Here is a 21,960-nt window from a genome sequence, read left to right as displayed (position 1 = left end):
ACTCACAAACCGAGTCAGGATTTTTTTTAAATACTAGCTCGTATTGCAAAACGCTCGTTAACCGCATTACTCGCAATCTGAGGTTCCACTGTATTGGCATTTAGACTGTCCCTAGGCAATGCCCACATGTGATGCTGAGCCTCTATGAATAAAAGAAATTAATTCCAATATATGAAAGGGGCAGGCCAGGGATAGTCAGGCTGAGGTAGAAAGTGCTAAATGGTGCTGGATGTCCTCCAGCTAGGAAAGGAAGCAGGCTCTATCTACTGCAGCTTCTAATGTATAGTGTGAGAAGCTCACAGTGTGCACTAAAAGAGTAAACAATTTCAGTACAGTAGAGGAGCCTATACAACTGTGCAAGACTGAATGCAAGTCTGTAGTTTATTTAAAGCGGATGTAAACCCAATGTCATCCTTTCTAAACTACTGCCATAGGGGTTATCTATAAGGATATACAGGCCTCCTGCATGTATCTTTACCTGTCAAATGTCTCCCCTCTGTCTGTTATGAGAGCCGAAAAACTGCAGATTCTGTGGGCGGGTCTGTTGTCTGGAGCTTGGTGGGTGGAGTCGTGATGTCAGTAGACTCCCCGCCCAACTCTACACTCCCCGCCCACCTCTACACTCCCCTTGTCAATATGCATTTTCTCCTGTGTATTTCTTACACTGAACTTCTGCTATGATCTCTAACATCCAGTGAAAAGACAGGAAAGTAACCACATGACTTCAGAATGCCAAATCATGCTGAGGTGTGGAACAGCCAATCCTTGCAGAGCTGCTGAAGAAAGAAGTAGGGGTGGGAATTAAAAAATAATGCATGTCTTAGGCTAGTGCACGAGATATGTAAATCACCTGTCACTCACAGCAAGGGGGAGGATTTAAAAAAGTTTTTCTCTGTTTGCCAAGATTTATCTCACTGAACAATAAAAGAGGAATGCTCAGAGATGGATTAACTCTTTGTGGCAAGACTGGGCCCAAATGATAGGAAATCTTATACTCTACATTATGACATAAAAAAAAAAAAAATTTGGGTTTACATCCACTTTAAAGATGAAGTAGTACTAGTGGTCAAGAGTCAAACTGAGTGGAAGTGTTGTGCTACGGCTGTGATTACTACTATTTCCATGTAAGTTTTAAAGTGGTTTTAGAGGCACATGTTTTTTTACCTTCATGAAAGTAAAAAACTTTGTGTGCAGCAGCCCCCCCCCAAGTGCTTACCTGAGCCCCTTCTCAATCCAGCAATGTCCACAAGAGCCTTGCCTCTCCGGGAACTCGCACTCTTGATTGGGTTTTGGCAGCAGCATTAGCCATTGGCTCCCACTGCTGTCAATCACAGCCAATAAGCCAATCAGGAGATGGAGGGGGTGGGGCCAAGCCGCGGCTCCACGTGTGAATGGACACACAGAGCCACAGGTTGGGAGCACGCCTGTTTGGGTGCCCCCAGAGCAAGCTGCTTACTGTGGGGGCACCCGGCAGGAAGGAGGAGCCAGGAGCGCCAGCGTGGGACCCAAGAAGAGAAGGATCTGGGCTGCTCTGTGCAAAACCACTGCACAGAGCAGGTAAGTATCACATGTTTGTTTAAAAAAAAAAAACACAAGGCTTTAATATCGCTTTAACTTTCACTCTAATAAAAAAAGGCAGGACCACACACACTAATCCTTACATATGTATAGGGGTGCTAGGGATGTGGCCTGGGAGGCAAGTGGTCAGCAGCCCAAAACATTTTGGGAACTCCTGTACAACATACCAATATGCAATGGATGGATTTCAGCCTCATCAAAATAGTTGAGAACAGTTTCGTCTTCAGTGTTCAATTCTCGGAACATAGCAAGAGCCCTGAGGAATCGCTCCTGTGCGTAATGCGTTCCAGCAACTACGGTTTCTGGCAGGTTGATCACACGGTTTTTAAGGAATTCATCAGATGCATCCAAAGATATAACATATTCTATAAACAGAGAAAATGGAAATAAATCAAGCAAAGCTCACTTATAAACGATTTAATCATTTGTAGTCCACTGACATACATCTGTATTTATTGTGCAATTATTTTACCTGGAATGACATTAGCTAGAAGTTTTCCAGCTTAAAATGAATCTATGGCCATACAGGGCAAAGCAACTGGTTCACTTTAAAGTGGAACTAGGGGCAAAATAAAAAAACAATATTTATATGATCCAGTTTATCCCTAGCATTATCATAGCAATTTTTGTTCTCCCTGTAACACAGTTTTGCTACCTGTCAGTAGAGCCCCTATTTTTTTTCCACTCCCTTTCTCCACACACATATCGGGGTTGATTTAAACTGGAGAGTGCAAAATCTGGTGCAGCTTGACATATATCAGCTTCCAGGTTTTATTGTCAAAGCTTAACTGCTTGCCGACCAGCCGCCGTCATTTTACTGAGGCAGGTCAGCACGATCCCGCGAACCGTCGTAGCTATACAGTGGCTCGCGGGATCGGGATAGCAGACACGAATGGTCGCGATGACCGCGCCGGCCACGAGCGATCACGAGCATGAGGGACAGAACACGGAAGTGTGTGTGTAAACACACTAATCCGTGTTCTGTTCTGAGAGGAGTGACAGATCATGTGTTCCTGTTAGCTGGGAACCAGGATCTGTCACTTCCTCTAGTCAGTCCCCTCCCCCTTGAGTTAGAATCACCTACCAGGGAACACAATTAACCCCTTGATCGCCCCCTAGTGTTAACCCCTTCACTGCCAGTGGCATTTTTACAGTGATCAATGCATTTTTATAGCACTGATCGCTGTATTAATGCCAATGGTCCCAAAAATGTGTCAAAATTGTCCGATGTGTCCGCCATAATGTTGCAGCCACGATAAAAGACATATTGTGTTTTTTTTTAGAATTGTCGCTTTTGTTTATAGTGCAAAAAATAAAAACTGCAGAGGCGATCAAATACCACCAAAAGAAAGCTCTATTTGTGGGAAAAAAAGGACGTCAATTTTGTTTGGGTGCAGCGTCGCACGACCGTGCAATTGTCAGTTAAAGCGACGCAGTGCCAAATCGCAAAAAATGTCCCGGTCATTCAGCAGCCAAACCTTCCGGGGCTAAAGTGGTCAAAGTAGTTAAACCCTTAAGGTTTCTAGCCTTAATGCATTCTATGCATTAGGGTGAAAAACCATCTGTGCTGCAGCCCCCCCTTTCTCTTACCTAAGCCTGATCCGATGGGGGCACTCGATGAAGAGGAGGGGCCTGGAGCGCCGGTGGGGTAAGCATAGGCATGTTTGCCTATACTTATGTAGCACTGACCCCCGAAGGAGCTGCTGATTTAAATTGGGTTGTTGCCATCACCCCTTACCCACATTTCACCATATCAGAGACGTATGCCGCGTACACACGAGCGGACTTTACGGCAGACTTTGCCCGGCGGACTGGATTTCGTCAGACAATTCGATCGTGTGTGGGCTCCAGCGGACTTTGTTTTCTCAAAAGTTGGACGGACTTAGATTTGAAACATGTTTTAAATCAATCCGTTGAAATCGAGTCCGGTCGAAAAGTCCGCTCCTCTGTATGCTAGTTCGACGGACAAAAAGCCACGCTAGGGCTACTGGCTATGAACTTCCTTGTTTTAGTCCGGTCGTACGTCATCACGTACGAATTCGACGGACTTTGGTGGATTGTGTGTAGGCAAGTCCGTTCATTCAGAAAGTCCGTCGTAAAGTCCGTCGAAAAGTCCGCCGGGCAAAGTCTGCCGTAAAGTCCGACCGTGTGTACGCGGCATTAGAGTCTATATTGGGCCTTGCGCCCATCAATGTATGCACCAGTCACTTAGTTCTTTTTCTTCAATGCTTTAATGGAAAACAACTTGAAAGAAGTAGCAGTAAAGAGGTTGAAGGGGAGTTGCAGATACCTTTTTGTAGCAGATCACTTACAGACTCTTCAGAATAAAGGACAAAGCACAATTTTCTCTCTGTAAATCTTGTATGGCTAGGTAGATCTCTGCCACAGATCTAGTAACCTGCAAGATGTCTGGACAAGCCTCTCTCACAGGCTTAGCAGCCAGCATACGCCTGGATAAGTCTCTCTCACAAACTTAGCAGCCAGACAGTTAGTTACCTTGATTGAATTGTAGAACAGCGTCTTCACAGTACCAGAACCTTTAAGCCGACCCGGCAGTACTGTAAGGGTAGGTTAGAGATAGGTGCGTCCTCCAAGTAAGTCACCAGGCCCTTCTGAGAGACCAGCCTTCATCCTGGCTCTCTCCAGCAAGGGTCCTCCCCTGGATCTCCTCAGCTTGGCTCGGCTACTTCCTAGCAGGCAAGGCAGCCTAAGGACCACCTCTGCAGTAGTAGGCCCCAGACAGGATTCTGGGCCTACTTGCACAGCTGCAGTGACGTAGCCTCCAGCCCGGAGGGCCATGCGGTAAGAACTCCTAAGCACATGGCATCTGTCTCATGAATACTCTGTCCCAGAAGGCACAGCAGCAGGAACCTCCCACTGGGCTGTTTATGATAGAAGAATATTCATTAAAGTTTCACTTAGTTGTTATTCGCACACTGTCCCATGGTACCAGTGACACCTACTGACCACAGTGGGAACTGCACAACCAAGTCAATTCCAGAACAGAACTATACATTCAATCTGAGCTGTTTACAGCTCAGCCAAAAACTAAATTTACATGCGAGCGCCTGGTCAAAAGGAGCAGGGCGCTACACTTACAATCCCTTTAATTGAACGAGCTGAACTTAGAAGCTGATTGGTTTCAATGCAGAGCTGCACCAGATTTTGCACTCTCCAGTTTTAGTAATTCAACCCCATAATGACAACACTGTTCACTCTGCAGTGAAATCGCATGGCAGCATTGTCATCCTGTAGATAGGGTAATCTTAGACAGACATTCACTAAGGGCTGACACCCCCCTCCTGTCTGTTATCTGTAAATAACTGTTTCTTTGCACAATGCCCCAAGTCAAGGATATGTTTTAAAAGGTTCACCTACGCTATCCGCTAGTTTTGTTACTGTGCTGAATCTAAAAATGACTGCAGTCAGATACAGAGATCAGTATCCATTCACCATGGTTCCCAATCATGTGATCATCATGCTATAGTAATCACATGACATTGTTTAAAAACAAGCTGGCATCAGCCAGCTATTAAAGTAAAAGCACACACGGCCCGAAACACGGGGAGGGATTACGGAGTTATAGGCCCTGTTCAGAAATCAGGGTAACAAACCTTCCTACCAAACGGCATGGGAATCGGACCTAGGAGAAACAGTTGAGGAGGAGGTGTGGACAAAATGGTCGACCATGATGCACAAGGGCATACTTAAACGGAGTTCCATCCACTTTTACTACTTTATCATAAAGGAAAGACCCTCCTCCACTCGATTTTGGATAATTATTATTATTTTTTATTTTTTCTTACTTACCTTTTCTGAAGTACTGAGTGTACTTCTGTCCTAGCTTGGCTGCAGCCCAGGGCATCATTTCCTCTTCTCCCCCGCTGCCTTCTGGAACCTGTGTGTGTCCCAGAAGATGACGGGGCCATTCAGCAAGCGCCGCACGACTTGCGCATGTGCAGTAAGAAACGAGCAGTGAAGCCTGAAGGCTCCACTGCCAGTTTCCCTTCATTGGAATGGCAGTGCCTGCACCTGATCCAATGGATGGATTGGCCTCGGAGTGCCGACATCATGAGCTCCCTGGACAGGTAAGTGTCCTTATTAAAAGTTAGCAGCTACAGTGTTTGTAGCTGCTGACTTAAAAAAAAAAAAAATTTGCGGCTGGAACACCACGTTTAACACTTCCTTGGTGGAAACAAATTACAAAGTGCTATCGCGCTGGTACCTTGTCCCGATACGGCTGGTGAAATTATATCCTGGTACCTCACCTCTATGTTTTCAGGGATGCGGACAGGAAGGTGATATGTATCATGTCTGGTGGTCCTGCCCGAAGGTCTGACACTTCTGGATCAGGATGTTCAATGTGATTTTCTCAGTGACGGGACAGAATGTACCCAGAGGTGCCAAAACAGCGCTGTTTACTGGCCTGCCAGAGGAGATCCCCACGCATCTATGAACTCTCATATTTTTCATTCTTTTAGCGGCTAAAATAACCATAGCGTGTGCATGGAAATCACCCGTGATCAATGTTACGTTGGTGAAACAAAATATCCTAGATTATGATTAATGAAAAACTGACCAGTATTCAAAGAGATAATCAAGCTAGGTTTGAAAAAGTGTGGAATGCCTGAATTGCTTATCTTCAGACTCCCTGAACACCGAGCCATTTTGTGAGGGGAGGCCTGAAGGGGACCTACTCTACTCTATTCTCATTCTTTCTTCTCTCTTTCTTCTTCATTTTACACTTTTCCTGTTATTGGTTCTGTTATACCATGATAATAATTTTTGGTAGGATGCTGCTTGGGGACTGTAAAGTCTCCCCAATAGTTCTACGTTTTTCGAGATCGAGATCACATGATTTGAGGTACCGGGACCGGTCCTAGTTGACATTGCTTTTATATCTCCTATATTCTGGAGCTATGGGTAATCACCAGCTTACTGTACTGTTAATTGATACTTATTATTATCTGTTGATGTTTCTTGGTGCCTAGTTGCTGAGACATATGGGCTCATAGCCTTAGACTAATGGTCATGCTAATGAGTAGAGGTGGCTTGCTGGGCCTAAAACTTTTTTGATATAGTTTTTCTATGTTTAACTGGTCAGGGTTACTGATAGTATTGGAAAATGCATCCTTGTTCTGATAACTTTCTGACAATTGTTTAAGTATAAACTTCTGTATGTTGCTTTAAATTTGTAATAAAAACTATTGGAACAAAAAAAGTAAAAGCACACATGAAAAATATATAGTAAAATAAATACATTTACAAAGTTTTATAAAAAGATTATTATTATTATTATGTTCAAGTAACAAATGCATGCATACACATTTTTGTCCATTTGTCAGGTAAAAAAATCTGAGCAGAGAACTTATTAAAACAATTAGCCAAAAAAAGGGACATATGAGCTTTAAAACAGTGTCAAATTTTATAGGTAGAGAAATTAGAAATAGAGGTATTGTTAAGTTAACCAACTCATACAGATGCTGATACACTTAGCTCGGGTTTCTAGCAATCAATGACCCCTGGTCACAAAAGGGTTAAAGCCCAACTCCAGCTAGCTTTTTTTTTTTTTTTTTTTTTACATCAACTTTTTTTTTAATGATTAAATCATATGAATAAAAGTGTTGTAAGCATCCCTGACAGTGTTGTATGGCTTTTCCCAACCTTGCTGCTTTAAATTTTGATGGCCGTTGAAGGTGTCCGATCCTTTTTTTTTGTATAGCACCTCCCCAGGAGATCTGGGTATTGACAAACATATTTAAAATGTAGCTATTCCCTGGTTATTTTGGATTTTTTGGTAAATCTGAGCAGTAAAGTGAACCTGTTGCTTAGCCCTGCATGTGTGAAACATGTCCTATGTTCATGGGAGAATCACAGAAAGCATTCCCTTACAAGTCTTTTGGTAAATAAAACTGCTCTTACAGGCAACGCTGTATCCTGGCCTAGGCCTAGGGCAGCACTTTGCAGGGGGGCAGCACGGAAAGAGTCCCTGCCGGCTTGCGTTAGTGTAGCACCAGTCTTATGGGGTGGACAGGGCTGAGAGGCAAATTAGTCTAGCGCCCCCATAAAGCGGCCTCCCTGCTTCCGGTATGCGGGCGGCTGGCATTCCGCAACTGGTGGTGGTGGGGGTGGGATGCGCCGCTTCTAATTTTGACTTCTCATCCTGGACCACAAACCTTCCTCACTGTGCTATATGTTTTCTGCTGTACCATTGGCACAGTTATATCTTCCTAGTCCTCTCCATAAAATTATCAGAAATTTGTGCTTAAAATAGAACTATAGGCAACACTCTTTTTTTCCATTTTGGATAGAGTAAGGGAGGGTTATAACCCCTGTCAGTTTATTTTTTACCATACCTGTCCCATTGCAGAGATTTCCCTTCACTTCCTGCCCCATAGCCAAACAGGAAGTGAGAGGAAATCTATGCAAATTAAGGGAATCCTTTGCTCCCCCAGACCCTCAGAAGTAGTATCTCCACTTGAAAATTTCAGGGCGGGTCTTAAACAGCAAGGGGTGTGGCCTTGACAGGAAGTGGTGGGTCATATTTAAATTAGGGGGTGCACAAGTTTAGTCAGGCCTAGGCAGCACAAAACCTAAATACACTACTGCTTACAGGTCTCCACTTTCACTCACCTGGAGTGATGGTTTTATCAAAACGTGGAGCTTTACTCCTACTCTCTTCCTCTTCTTCTCCTTCTTCTGCTAAAAACCCAGAAACAAAACATATTCTAAATCTCATCTTGTACATGTACAAAAAGCACTTACAAGAATGTTTGATACAAGGGAGGCAATCTTACGTACAGTTGAAAAGCTCCTTTGCTTGTTCGTAGGTCTTGGGATATCCATCTAGGACATAGCCCTGGTTCTGACAAGGCATAGACTTTAGTTTCTCCTTCATGAACCTGATCACGTAGCTGTCGTCCAGACGCCCTGCATTCAGAAATGTCATGAGAAAAATATATACAACATATGGTCAAACGTTTGTGGACACCTACAGTGGATATAGAAAAGAATCACCCTCCTTTGAAATAATCACATTTTGTTGCTTTGCAGACTGAAATGCAGACACAGTTTTTGTTTTATTTTGCCGTGTTCACTAGTGCAACTTATAACATCCAAGTGAAAGATATAACACCAGCATGTCATAAAAATAAAAAAAATTGGCCAAATAATTCAATTTTAGTCTTATCGACACCTTAAATGCACCTTGAAGATGCTGAGGCCACATGGAAAAAGGTGCTATAGCCAGATGAGACTAAAATTGAATTATTTGGCCTGCACATCAAACGATATGTCTGCAGAAATCCAGTAAAGCACGGAGGTGGTAATATCCTGTTATGGGGGTGTTTCTCTGCAGCAGGGACTGGAGCACTTGTCAGGATAGAAGAAGAATGGATGGAGAAAAATACCATTAAATTCTTGAATAAAATCTGCTGCCCTCTGCCAGAAAGTTGTCAATGGGAAGAAGGTTTATCTACCAACATGACAATATCAAGATACCTTTCAACTCAACTCAACAATAACCCAAAGCACACAACATTGTGATACAGAAAAGGGCCTTCCTCAAACTATTGCCAAAATGTTGGAAGTGCACAATGGTCTAAAATTGCTTCACCTGCATTACCAGAACTCTTGACTGGAAACACCTAAACTCACAAACCTTGGCCATATAGTGGAAATGATAGTCAGGTGTCCAAAACTTTTAGCCATTTTTACGGTATCAGATCTGTTACTTGGATGAACTCTAAATAACCCTCTGTGAGTACTGTAATACTAATGAATGAGAATTAGGATCACTAAAATGAATCTACCCGTTCTAAGCTGGATCTGGATTGGTTGTTATGGGTGACCGCAAGCCACAGCTTTTTGCCTTGTACTCTTACAAGTCCACCTGTGTTTCTGCTGATTCCAATCCTACAATTTAGGTATTTGGCTTTTGGTGCAAATAACATTTAGCAAAGTTAGAAAAGTAATTTATAGGTTTGAAGAAGATGAGTAGCTCCCTCTAATGTTCTGCAACTGGTCACAGATTTTTTTTTACACCAGAATGACCCAGACTTGGATATGAATATTGCAGATCAGGAAGACTCAATTATCAAGTCAATTTGACTGTGGGGGAAAAAAAATGAAAACATCCCTCACAAGACATCAGAGACAGTACTTATTTTGTCCACACACCTGGCCATTTTCAGGACGAGTCAACCACTTTCAACTACCTTCCACTGCAAAAAAGACCAAACCAAACAAAGCAAACTATGACCAGGGACCTGTTCCATAATTTCTATAAAAACGGTCAGTAGGTTGCTTTATTTTGTTGGGTTGATTTTGCTATCAAACGCTGGTTGAAATTGGTTACCAAACCAGTCATTTAAAGTAGAGCTATAGGCAAAACTTTTTGGATAGAGTAAGGGAGTGTTATAACCTGTGTTTGTTTATTCTTTGTCATCAGTGCCCCATTGGGGCGATTTTCCCAATAAAAGGCTATGAGCAGGCCAAAGATTATTCACCATTATTGTCTGTAGGCTTCCTGTAGCTCATCTCTTGGCAGAGGATGTTGGTTTAGTAAAGACTGCATGTCAAATTTATCAGTAAATCCATACAACATAGGCATCTAAAGTTATGTACAAATCTCACATTGTCCTTTACAAGTTTAAGCTTGGCACTCTCCACTCCCTCTTCCAAAGCTTCTGTAATTGTCAAAGTGAGGCCACCCATCACAATATATGACCAATAGGGAAATTTAGAAGACAAAAGGGAGAATAGCTAAGAAGAATAGTTGAGATTTTCATAACCTACTGATCGTTGTGATGTTATTTTTACTGAACGTAACCTCTGCTTATGTATTTTGCCAAAATGATAACTTTATTTGCAGTGCAGAAAAGCCATAACCATCCGAACTTGAGTTGGAAATAAAAAAAAATCAAGTCAAGTTATTCTCATTGATGTAACTACCCTACCCACATAATTATTGCAGATATTTTTTCACATATACTGGTTTGTCAGCATTTGGAATTGCAGTCAACAAACTTCTTCTAAGAAGCAGCATGTAGGGACCTGACACCAAAGGCTCTCTATGTAAAGAACACCTACTACTACAAACAGACATACACAGCACCATCCACATCTGTACTTCCTATGCACACTGATGTTAATCACAGGATTATTATTGCCTGGGGGGGGGCTAAGTGACACCATGGTTTTGCTTATAGTTGCCCACACATTCAAAGGCTGATAACAACAGCCAGTCAGAATTTGGACTAGGTGCAATACAATTAAACATTTAGCTGTAGTGTATGTATGTTACAAATACATTTATTATTTCAAAGGTGAACAACAACTTTAAAAGTAGCAGAGGGCGAATACCTCCATTTTGTTCCATGTTCTCCTTCACAGAGTCCAACAGTTCCTGCCAGGATTCTGGACCTTCTTCCGCTTCCTCTTCCTCCTCTGGTGGAGTTTTTACAAGCCTTTCCTTAAAAAAAAATGTCAGTGCATGCTATAGTCAGGCTGCTTATCTTCATACTAAAGAGAATGCAGTCAAATGCGTTTGCAAATGTGTGCTAACGAAACCCCTGTTTTTAACACATACTGTTAGACAGGTTAACTCGGTTGGTAAGCAGACTGGTTGGTGAGTTGAGCTGGGAATTTCTCTGGTTTTGTTTTGCATGCGTTGCCCTTCCATGTGCTCCCTGCTGTGAAGGCCAGTTATAGGTGGGGGCAGGGGCCATTTTGTTTGTTACTGATGGGGGGAATATTGGTGAGGGGACAAGTTTCCTACCATTGTGCTATATACTGGGTGTTCAGTGTGCCCCTGTGCCTTTAGCCACTTAAGGACCGCCCCACGCAGATATACTGCGGCAGGGCGGCTCTACTGCGCGAAATCACGTACCTGTGGGTGATTTCGTGCACAGGGTCTGGGGTGCTGCCAGCGACTGTGATTGGAAACAGTGGGAGCCAATCCACGGGGACCCGCCGATCATTCACAGGAGAGGTATGTAAACAAGGCAGACTGCCGTTCTGTCAGAGAGGAAGATGGAGATCTTGTGTTCCTGCTAATCAGGAGCATGGATCTCTGTCTTCCTCCAGTTAAGCCATCCCCCACACAGTTATGCCCCGTACACACGGTCGGATTTTCCGACGGAAAATGTGTGATAGGACCATGTTGTCGGAAATTCCGACCATATGTAGGCTCCATCACACATTTTCCATCAGATTTTCCGACACACAAAGTTTGAGAGCAGGATATAAAATTTTCCGACAACAAAATCCGTTGTCGGAAATTCCGATCGTGTGTAAAGTGCCATGCATGCTCAGAATAAATAAAGAGATGAAAGCTATTGGCCACTGCCCCGTTTATAGTCCCGACGTATGTGTTTTACGTCACCGCGTTTAGAACGATCGGATTTTCCGACAACTTTGTGTGGCCGTGTGTATGCAAGACAAGTTTGAGCCAACATCCGTCGGAAAAAATCCTAGGATTTTGTTGTCGGAATGTCTGAACAAAGTCTGACCGTGTGTACGGGGCATTAGAAAGCACTCCCTGGAAGCACACTTAACCCTTTGATCGCCCCTGATGTTAACCCCTTCCCTGCCAGTGTCATTAGTACAGTGAGAGTGCATTTTTTTTAACACTGATTACTGTATTAGTCACTGGTCCCCAAAAAAGTGTCAGTTAGGTGTCCAATTTGTCCGCCGCAATGTCGCAGTCCCGCTAAAAATCGCTGATCCCTGCCATTACTAGTAAAAAATAAATAAATACAAACTTCATAAAAATAGACTATAGTTTGTAGATGCTATACTTTTGCGCACATCAATCAATATACACTTATTGGGATTTTTTAACCAAAAATATGTACCAAAATACATATTGGCCTAAATTGATGAATAAATTAGATTTTTTTTACATTTTTTTATTGGGTATGTTTTATAGCAGAAATAAAAAAAATATTGTTTTTTTTTTCAAAATTGTTGGTCTTTTTTTGTTTGTAGAGCAAAAAATAAAAACCGCAGAGGTGATCAAATACCACCAAAAGAAAGCTCTATTTGTGGGGAAAAAAAGGACATAAATTGTATTTGGGTACAGCGTGACACAACTGCAAAATTGTCAGTTAAAGTAAAGCAGTGCCGTATCGCAAAAAATGGCCTGGTCATGAAGGGGGTAAATCTTCCGGGGCTTAAGTGGTTAAGGAGGATTGGGCTACCTCCAGGCCCACCTGCCCCCTATCTATCCATTAGAATGCATGTGCTTCCACTGTGGAGACTCTCATAAATTTACAGGAGTTAGCCTTAGGTACACTGGTACGATTTGGCATGCGATTTGACATGTCAAATCACATTCCAAATCTGCGGCTATTGCCGGAAATGGCACCGCCCGGATCGGTGCGGCATGGACTTTGCGTCGCTGCACCGATTCCCAAAAGTAGTTTCTGTACTACTTTTGGAGACTTTGGGGGGCAATTTGTATAGACATCTGTGCAGGAACCCGCACAGATGTCTGTCAAATCGCCCTCTGCAGTAGGACAGCAATGCCAGGTTGAAATCGTGCGAGTTCAGCTGAACTAACACAATTTCTAACCCGCAGCAATGTGAACCCAGGCTTAGGAATGCAAGTAATACAGGGTGCCGTGAAGAGGTCTTGCAGCTTACGCATGCGTTTGCAAATGTGTGCTAATTAAGGTTGAGCTCAGGCGTGTTTGCAACTCCACGTGCCCGCACCCGCCAGGAAGCTGACACTCTGCAGCGCTAATCACAGGCAGTGAGATATTTCCCGATTTGTGCAGCCGCGGATCAGGAAATGTCTCACTGCCTGTGATTAGCACTGCGGAGTGACAGCTTCCTGGTGGGCGTGGGCACGTGGAGTTGCGAACACGCCTGAGCTCATCCTTAGTGCTAACTAAAGCACTGTTTTTAACGCATACTGTTAGACCGGTTAATTCGGTTGGTAAGCAGACTGGTTGGTAAGTTGAGCTGGGAATTTCTCTGGTTTTGTCTTACATGAGTCAAGTGTTATGGCTACAGTGAAGATTAGTGTTCGGGTTACTGGGTGGTTGGTGTTAGGGTTAAATGGATGTTTAGTGTTCCGTAGCACAGCTCAAACAGAAGATTTTATGACAATAGATAGATATACAGATCATATACTGTATATTGCTTAGTGATATATACTTATAGAAAGCAATCCTGTAAAACAAGGCAAACAACAATAATGGAGAAAAAAAACCTCTATTGTTCCAGACTGCAGCAGTGTTTTACATACCAGATTTGCAATGGCCTCAGTGATGACATCTTTTATGTGAACGTGATGCAGCTTGTAGTGTTTGCAAAGCAGTTTTGACACTGTTGTTTTTCCTACAGCGGGAGGGCCAAGGATACAGATACGGATGGGCTGAATAGGAAAAAAACACAAGTTGCATTATGAAAGGCAAACTCTGGTAAACAATTGCTTCATTCAAACTGACTGAATAGCAAGACTCCATTTAATAAAAAAAAAAAAAACAGCAACCTGTTGTGTAAGTAAAACATATACTATTCTAACATTCTCAAAATTAGGACCTGTGTAATACTACTCTGTTACCTAAGCATCAAATAACTGTGTAAGTCTGAACTAGGAAAAAAAGCTTATTTTCCATGATTCTTGGAATTAAAGGAGTGGTAACAGGAACAACATGTATTAGAGTGACAGCTGCCATCCTGCATATAAGTTGCTCTCATTGTTACCTGGTTGTATTTTGTTCTAAAACCAATATATAGTTCAAATGAAAAGAGAATTAAAAGTTAACACATGCTATATGTCACTTTATGTTGCGCTTAAATTTCCTCTGCATTTCAATCTGCAGCAGCTATGGCTTTTTTTTATCTCTAACAACCTTGGTAACATAACTTTGTATAAAGATTTTTTTTAACTCCTGCTCTTGCTCCTTTCTCCAAAAGAATGCACAAAGCTTGGGGTTAAATTAATAGCACCCCCAACAATGCCATATTTCCTGTTTCTAACGTAAGACATTTGAAAAGAGTGACAGCCAAAGTGATGCTGCAGAGATGCAACATGTCTTATTACTATACTGGGGCAGATCATGTGATTAGAGTAGGCAGATCTTCCCAATTTTAAATGTAGCCAGGAGCTAGATATTGACCTAGCCCTGCAATCAGGAGACAATGTGTGGCTTTGTTCAGGGGGGAACTGTTTCCCTTTAGTGTTAAGTGCGACGCTGACTTGTTGGCTTCTTGATCAGAGACAAGACAGAACAAAGCATCTTGGGACATGTAGTCCGTACAGATGGGATTCGCCCTCTGGCTAATTGATGTGGAACTACAACTACCAGCTGGCTGATGGGGAAGAGCAGACTGCTGGGAGAGACTATAAGAGGGATGGATTGAGGCCTAGCACGCTCTCTTGGGACCAGCGTGGATCTGCATGCAGGGAATCTGTGAGAGTGTGAACTGCAGTTGAGTCGCGGCCTGCTCTGGCAGAATTATCCAGCAGATATCTGGAGAGAAACCTGTGGACAGCTCCCTTTTGCTGTCCAGCGGCAGCCTGGAGGTCGCTCCTATCCCAACCATCCTGCAGAGGTTGCAGATTCGGGTGCGCCATGGTGCGGTGCGGTGGAGGCTGATTATCATCCCTTGAGCCACGTTCCTCAGAGATCAGCACTACCACCATCATCATCATCATAACCATCATCCTCATCATCATCATAACCATCATCCTCATCAAAACCATCATCATCATCTCCTGTTCATGTGTGGTGAGCGGGCAATAGCCCAGTTTTATGAACACTGTATATAGACACCATTGTCTCCTGCACCCTTATCATCTTTAGTTTCAAGGATCTAAATTAAAACAACATAGACACTATATACAGACATCTTTGCTCTCTATTGTTCTTCTGTTGCTTTTAGTTCCACAGAAAGTAACATCTTTAAGTCAGTGATCACTGTGAATCCAGTAAGAGTTAAATTTACACAAAGATTGTTTGCTGTTTATTCACAACCAATTGAGTTCAGTTACTTTGCTTTACCATCCAAAATCTCCTTGCATGGAACTACACATCAAAGAGCTAGCTGAAGATTAACCGGATTGCCACACAGCAAAACAGGACTACATTCACCTCCCTCCCCACTTTAGGGATTTGTTTTACCGAGGCTCACAGAGCTATAATTCACCAAGAACTCTCTGAAAGAGCAGTTTGAATTGCAATATAGTTCTCTTTGCTAAAGGTTGTACTTGTTATTAACTGTTCTGCATTTATGTGTGAAGGAGCAGTAGAGAGGGGTCTGACACTCATAAGAGCCACTCCTCTGCTCTCCTGTAGCCAGACATTATATGCACTCGATTGAACACAGAAATTATAGTGTTCACTGGTGAATGTTTGAATCTTATAGGTGATTTTTATTTAGTTATTAATGGAATTCCTGTAGGAAACAACATTTTAAAATGTAAACTTAAGTTGACTCTGATTTCTTTTACTTCTATCTCATTAAGTAAATTTTGCTGATTTAAACTATTCTCTTGTATTTTCTTCTTCTTGCTGTCATTAGAAAGGAAAAGAAAAAAATGTATGAACCCAGAGTGTCAGAGGTGGCAGAGGACTCACAGGGTCAGGGCAATATCTTCATGGAGTTTGTATTTTCTCCCTGTGCTTGTGTGGGTTTCCTCAAGGTACTTCAGTTTCCTTCCAAACTCCAAAGACATGCTGGTAGGTTATTTGGCTTCTCTCTAAATTGGCCCTAATTTGTGTGCACATTTGTGTATGTGAGATAGAGACGTCATATTGTAAACTCCTTGAGGACAGGGGCTAATGTGAATGAACAGTATGTAACGTGCTGCGCTATATAAATGCCTGTAAAAAAAATAAATAAATACTTTTCATCATTCCAGATTAAGATTAAAAAGAATGTAACTATCATGTATTGTCTTCAGGATCTCATAACACTGCAATGCTGATTGCCTTCCAAATCCACATACCAGAAGTCCTCGGCTTTCCTTGAATTCTTTGACAACAGATTCTATATTTTCCACTATTCCACTCTGAGACACCCAGTTAATGTTAAAATTCTGCTTCAAGAACACCGCTTCCATTCTCAGGTTCACCAGTAAATGGTCAATCTCCAGTTGCTGAAAAAAATAATGTATGGAAAGGTAAGACATTGCAAGTAAGCATTTAAAATTTTTGATTTTGATCCGGAAAGTATTCACAGCGCTTCACTTTTTCAACATTTTGTTATGTTACAGCCTTATTCCAAAATAAATTAAATTCGTTATTTTCCTCAAAATTCTGCAAACAATACCCCATAATGATAACGTGAAAGAAGTTGGTTTGAAATCTTTGTAAATTTATTAAAAATATAAAACAAAGAAAATCCCATGTATATAAGTATTCACAGCCTTTTCTCAATATTTTGTTGAAGCACTTTGACATCAATTACAACCTCAAGTCTTTTTGAGTATAATGCTACAAGGTTGGCACACCAATTTTTGGGCAGTTTCTCCCATTCTTCTTTGCAGGACCTCTCAAGCTCAATCAGGTTGGATGGGAAGCGTTGGTGCACAGCCATTATCAGATCTCTCCATAGATGTTCAATCGGGTTCAAGTCTGGGCTCCGGCTGGGCCACTCAAGGACATTCACAGAGTTGTCCCATAGCCACTCCTTTGTTATCTTGGCTGTGTGTTTAGGGTCATTGTCCTGTTGGAAATTGAACCTTCACCCCAGTTTGAGGTCAAGAGCGCTCTGGAGCAGGTTTTTATCAAGGATGTCTCTGTACATTGCATCTTTCCCTCGATCCTGACTAGTCTGCCAGTCCTGCCGCTGAAAAACATCCCCACAGCATGATGCTGCCACCACCATGCTTCACTGTAGGGATGGTATTCGCCAGATGATGAGCGGTGCCTGGTTTCCTCCAGACATGATACTTGCCATTCAGGCCAAAGAGTTCAATCTTTGTTTCATCAGACCAAAGAATTTTGTTTCTCATGGTCTGAGAGTCCTTCAGGTACCTTTTGGCAAACTCCAGGCAGGCTCTCATGTGCTTTTTACTGAGGAGTTGCTTCCGTCTGGCCACTCTACCATACAAGCCTGATTGGTGGAGTGTTGCAGAGATTGTTGTTCTTCTGGAAGGTTCTCCTCTATCCACAGAGAAAACCTGGAGCTCAGCCAGAGTGACCGGGTTCTTGGTCACCCCCTTACTAAGGCCTTCTCCCCCAATCACTCAGTTTGGCTGGGCAGCCCTCTCTAGGAACAGTCCTGGTGGTTCCAAACTTTCTCTATTTACGGATGATGGAGGCCACTGTGCTCATTCGGATCTTCAATGCTGCAGAAATCTTTCTGTACCCTTCCCCAGATCTGTGCCTTGATACGATCCTGACTTGGAGGTCTACAGACAATTCCTTGGACTTCATGGCTTGGTTTGAGCTTTGACATGCACTGTTAACTGTGGGACCTTATATAGACAGATGTGGGCCTTTCCAAACCATGTCCAATCAACTGAATTTACCACAGGTTGACGCCAATCAAGTTGTAGAAACATTTCAAGGATGATCAGTGGAAACAGGATGCACCTGAGCTTAATTTTGAGTGTCATGGCAAAGGCTGTGAATACTTATGTACATGGGATTTCTTTTTTTTTTTTTTTAATTTGCAAAGATTTCAAACTTCTGTCACGTTGTCATTATGGGGTATTGTTTGTAGAATTTTGAGAAAAATAATTAATTTAATCCGTTTTGGAATAAGGCTGTAACATAACAGAATTTGGAAAAAGTGAAGCGCTGTGAATACATTCCAGATGCACTGTAGTTCTCTCCTCTTTTGAGAGCAACCAACTACTCCTTCATCTCTACCTTCACCCCTCACGTAACCTTTTCTGTACCCACAAGGGGGAAACAATAGGGAACACTATAGAATCTATAGTGTGTCATGGGGGGAGGGTGTCTGTGTTTACTGGGGCTGCTGACATCACATCCAAGATAGTGGCACCCAGCAACAGTCATTGGGCTTTTGGATATCTATACATATGGAGCCTTTGTTTGTACTGTCCTAGCATTTTATGGCCTTAAAAATGCAATAGGCGGTCAGAACATACTATTTGTCAAATGTTTTTAGCTTTGTATAGTAAAAGAATACTAAAAAAATAAAAAACTCAGTGGTTATTAAACACCACCAAAAAAAAAAAATGAAACAACATTAACCTCCCTGACGGTAATCCCGAGTGTGGCTCGGGGTGGATTTTCAGCACCAAAAGCGGTAACCCCAAGCGACACTCAGGATCGCATTGCAGGATCCAGGTACAGCTTACTTACCTTGTCCCCAAGATCCTGCGATGTCCTCCCGCTGTGTGTGCGAGCCATCCTCCGCCGGATCTATCACAGTGCCCGGGCTCCGTTCCCTGCAAACGTTGCGACGCACGGGGATGTGAACGGCGCCAAATTCAAAAAGTAAAAAACACAATACATATACAGTACACTGTAATCTTACAGATTACATTACTGTATCAACTTATTTCAACTCCCTTTCGTCCCTAGTGGCTTGTCCGGTGCCCTGCATGCAGTTTTATATTATAAATACTGTTCTTTCTTCCTGGAAACTGGAGATTGTCCATAGCAACCAAAAAGTGTCCCTTTATGTCAAAAGCGGTTTTAGACCAGCTAGAAAACAGCGATAATAAATTAGAATCACTCTCAGAATTGAGCGATAGTGATTTGTGGGGAAATTCGTCATCAAACACTGAAAGTAATGACAGTGACAATTCTGCAACTGAGCAAATTTCAGTGTTTTTGATTTGATTACATTATTGAATAATTTTTATTATTATTATATTATTATTTGTTATAATTATTTGTAGTTATTTATTATATTATAATTTATGATTTTGTGTTTCAAACTTTATCATACTCGGGATGTCTGCTAGACTCTTGTTTGGACAGTAATTCCTAAGAATTACAGGCCTACAATATAAAATGCCAAATTTCCATGCAAAATAATTGTACCGCTTTCAGCATCAAAAATCTGAAATAATTATACCGCCAGGGAGGTTAAAGAAGTTCAGCCAAAGCTTGCTGGCTGTACTTCTCCTGTGTGTAGATCGTTCTGCACTCCTGTGACCCATTTTCAGCAGACAGCGGGCTGAAGTCCACTGTTGGCTAACGTCATAGAGCTGTCCAGGCTTGGGAAAGATCACAACCATATGGTCGAGATTCGTTTACATACCTGGACCGGCACCCGGCTCAGCCTCTCAGCGAGCCGCTGAGAGCCTGAGCCAGCCGCACCTGCCCCTTCCACAGCCCAGTAAGCTTGGAGGGGCAGAGCAGAGAGCCAGTGACTGACAGTCACCAGCTCTCTGCTCAGGGAGCTCTGAGAACCGAGCAATCAGCGGTGTCTGATCGCTCAGTTCTTAGTCTAATGCCCTGTACACACGGTCGGACTTTGTTCGGACATCCCGACAACAAAATCCTAGGATTTTTTCCGACGGATGTTGGCTCAAACTTGTCTTGCATACACACGGTCACACAAAGTTGTCGGAAAATCCGATCGTTCTGAACGCGGTGATGTAAAACACGTACGTCGGGACTATAAACGGGGCAGTGGCCAATAGTTTTCATCTCTTTATTTATTCTGAGCATGCGTGGCACTTTGTCCGTCGGATTTGTGTACACACGATCGGAATTTCCGACAACGGATTTTGTTGTCGGAAAATTTTATATCCTGCTCTCAAACTTTGTGTGTCGGAAAATCCGATGGAAAATGTGTGATGGAGCTTACACACGGTCGGAATTTCCGACAACAAGGTCCTATCACACATTTTCCGTCAGAAAATCCGACCGTGTGTACGGGGCATTAGAGTCTGCAGGGGACAGATGCAGCATTGGACCAATACTGCATCCACCTAAGAAAGTAAGTTAAAAAAAAGAAAAAATTCCCATACTTCTCTTTTAATTTGGGTACTCTATTGCATAATCAAGTAATTCTCAGTCAAACTACTGGAAGCAATGAAAACTGAAAATTCGTGAGGAAAGAAAGGGGGTATAACATGTGGTGTTGAGGTGGTTATGGCCAGTAATAATTATCTAAAAATAAGAGAAAAGACTAAATTACTGACCGTTAGCTCTTTATTCAGGAACACAGCTTCTTTAGAAACCTTCTGCACTTTGACAGGGCCGAGGTGTACGCTGACAGTCTGCCGGAAAGATTAAATAGCAAGGTTAGAGGAAAAATTTATTTCCACATTCTTAGTGTCCAACACAACCGACTGTTAGGAAAACTAAAATATTCCCTACCTTGACCACTTCCTCCAGTGTGTGAGTTGTGTCATCCACTGCAACCAGGTAGTGAGTCCGCGGCCTCCGGTCTACAATGTTCTGTACCACACTACAATCAGTTCATAACAAGATTATACATTATAGCACCCATTACTAGCCTTGAGAATACAAGGTGATCTTACAGAACAGACATCTGAAGGCCTGTCACACCGAGTACCTGTAATACAATAACATTTCTGTACTTGATTCTTTAAAGCAGATCTTTCTGTCACTCTGTTCTCTCCTTAATCAGAATATTCCTTGCACTCCAACACAAATCACTGCCTCCCTGTGCTGCTCCATCACCCCAGCTGCACATCTGTTGTGTTTTTTTTTTTGTTTTCTTTTTAAAAAGTTTTATCGCCACTTGAATAGCTGTACAGCAAGCCAAGGCACAAGTACCCTGCTCCTACCTTTCAATGCTTTTCTCCCCAGATGAGGCATAATCATGACGTAGAATGGGTCCCATTAAGCCAGCACCCAGGGTCCATGAGTGAGCTCATAGACTGCCTGGAGTGGTATCCTTTTGTATAAATTTAGTCTCTCATCCCCAGTCTTTATGAAGTTTAAAGACAAACTCTTTTCAAAAGTAATATATCACCCCCCGACCTTCTTACATCTCTGTAATAGTGATGGGCCGAACACCCTCCCAGTTCGGTTCACACCAGAACTCCCGAATATGGAAAAAGCTAACACCGCAAACCCTATTAAAGTCTATGAGACTTGAATTTGAAAAATCCCCCATTTTGAAGACTTATATGCAAGTTATTGGTAATAAAAAAGGTATTGGGGGACCAGGTACTGCCCTGGGGGACATGTATCAATGCAAACATTTTTTTTTATAACATTACATTTTCAAAGGAGCAGTGAATTTAATGATGCTTAAAGTGAAACAATAAAATGAAAAATTCCTTTAAATATAGTGCTTTGGGGACCCCCTTAGTCTGCCTGTAAAGTGGCGCATCTGTACTGTGTATAGAACCTGCTGCAGCATAGTTGACGCATATAAAGAAGGAAAATGACATTTGATTTTCTCGACTGCAAGACATTGCCATACAAAAATGTTTAAAAAAACTGCGTTGCCCACAATCCACCC

At 42.4% G+C, this 21,960-nt stretch overlaps 1 protein-coding gene across 1 annotated transcript in view; it reads right to left on the bottom strand.

The window, feature by feature from the left end:
* Positions 1-21,960, bottom strand: part of AK7 (adenylate kinase 7) — a 51,895-nt gene that overhangs the window by 8,166 nt on the left and 21,769 nt on the right. Inside the window, exons 8-15 of the mRNA XM_073610280.1 lie at positions 20,844-20,934; positions 20,666-20,743; positions 16,541-16,690; positions 13,832-13,960; positions 10,942-11,050; positions 8,380-8,508; positions 8,212-8,280; positions 1,746-1,943 (exon numbers count right to left, since the gene is read on the bottom strand). Coding sequence (XP_073466381.1) covers positions 1,746-1,943; positions 8,212-8,280; positions 8,380-8,508; positions 10,942-11,050; positions 13,832-13,960; positions 16,541-16,690; positions 20,666-20,743; positions 20,844-20,934 — 953 coding nt within the window. The remainder of the gene's footprint in view (positions 1-1,745; positions 1,944-8,211; positions 8,281-8,379; positions 8,509-10,941; positions 11,051-13,831; positions 13,961-16,540; positions 16,691-20,665; positions 20,744-20,843; positions 20,935-21,960) is intronic.

Source organism: Aquarana catesbeiana, linkage group LG13 (assembly GCF_042186555.1).
Source record: "Aquarana catesbeiana isolate 2022-GZ linkage group LG13, ASM4218655v1, whole genome shotgun sequence".
NCBI lineage: Eukaryota > Metazoa > Chordata > Amphibia > Anura > Ranidae > Aquarana > Aquarana catesbeiana.
The sequence above is the reverse complement of the archived record's forward strand: the minus strand, read 5'-3'. Positions and strand labels throughout refer to the sequence as shown.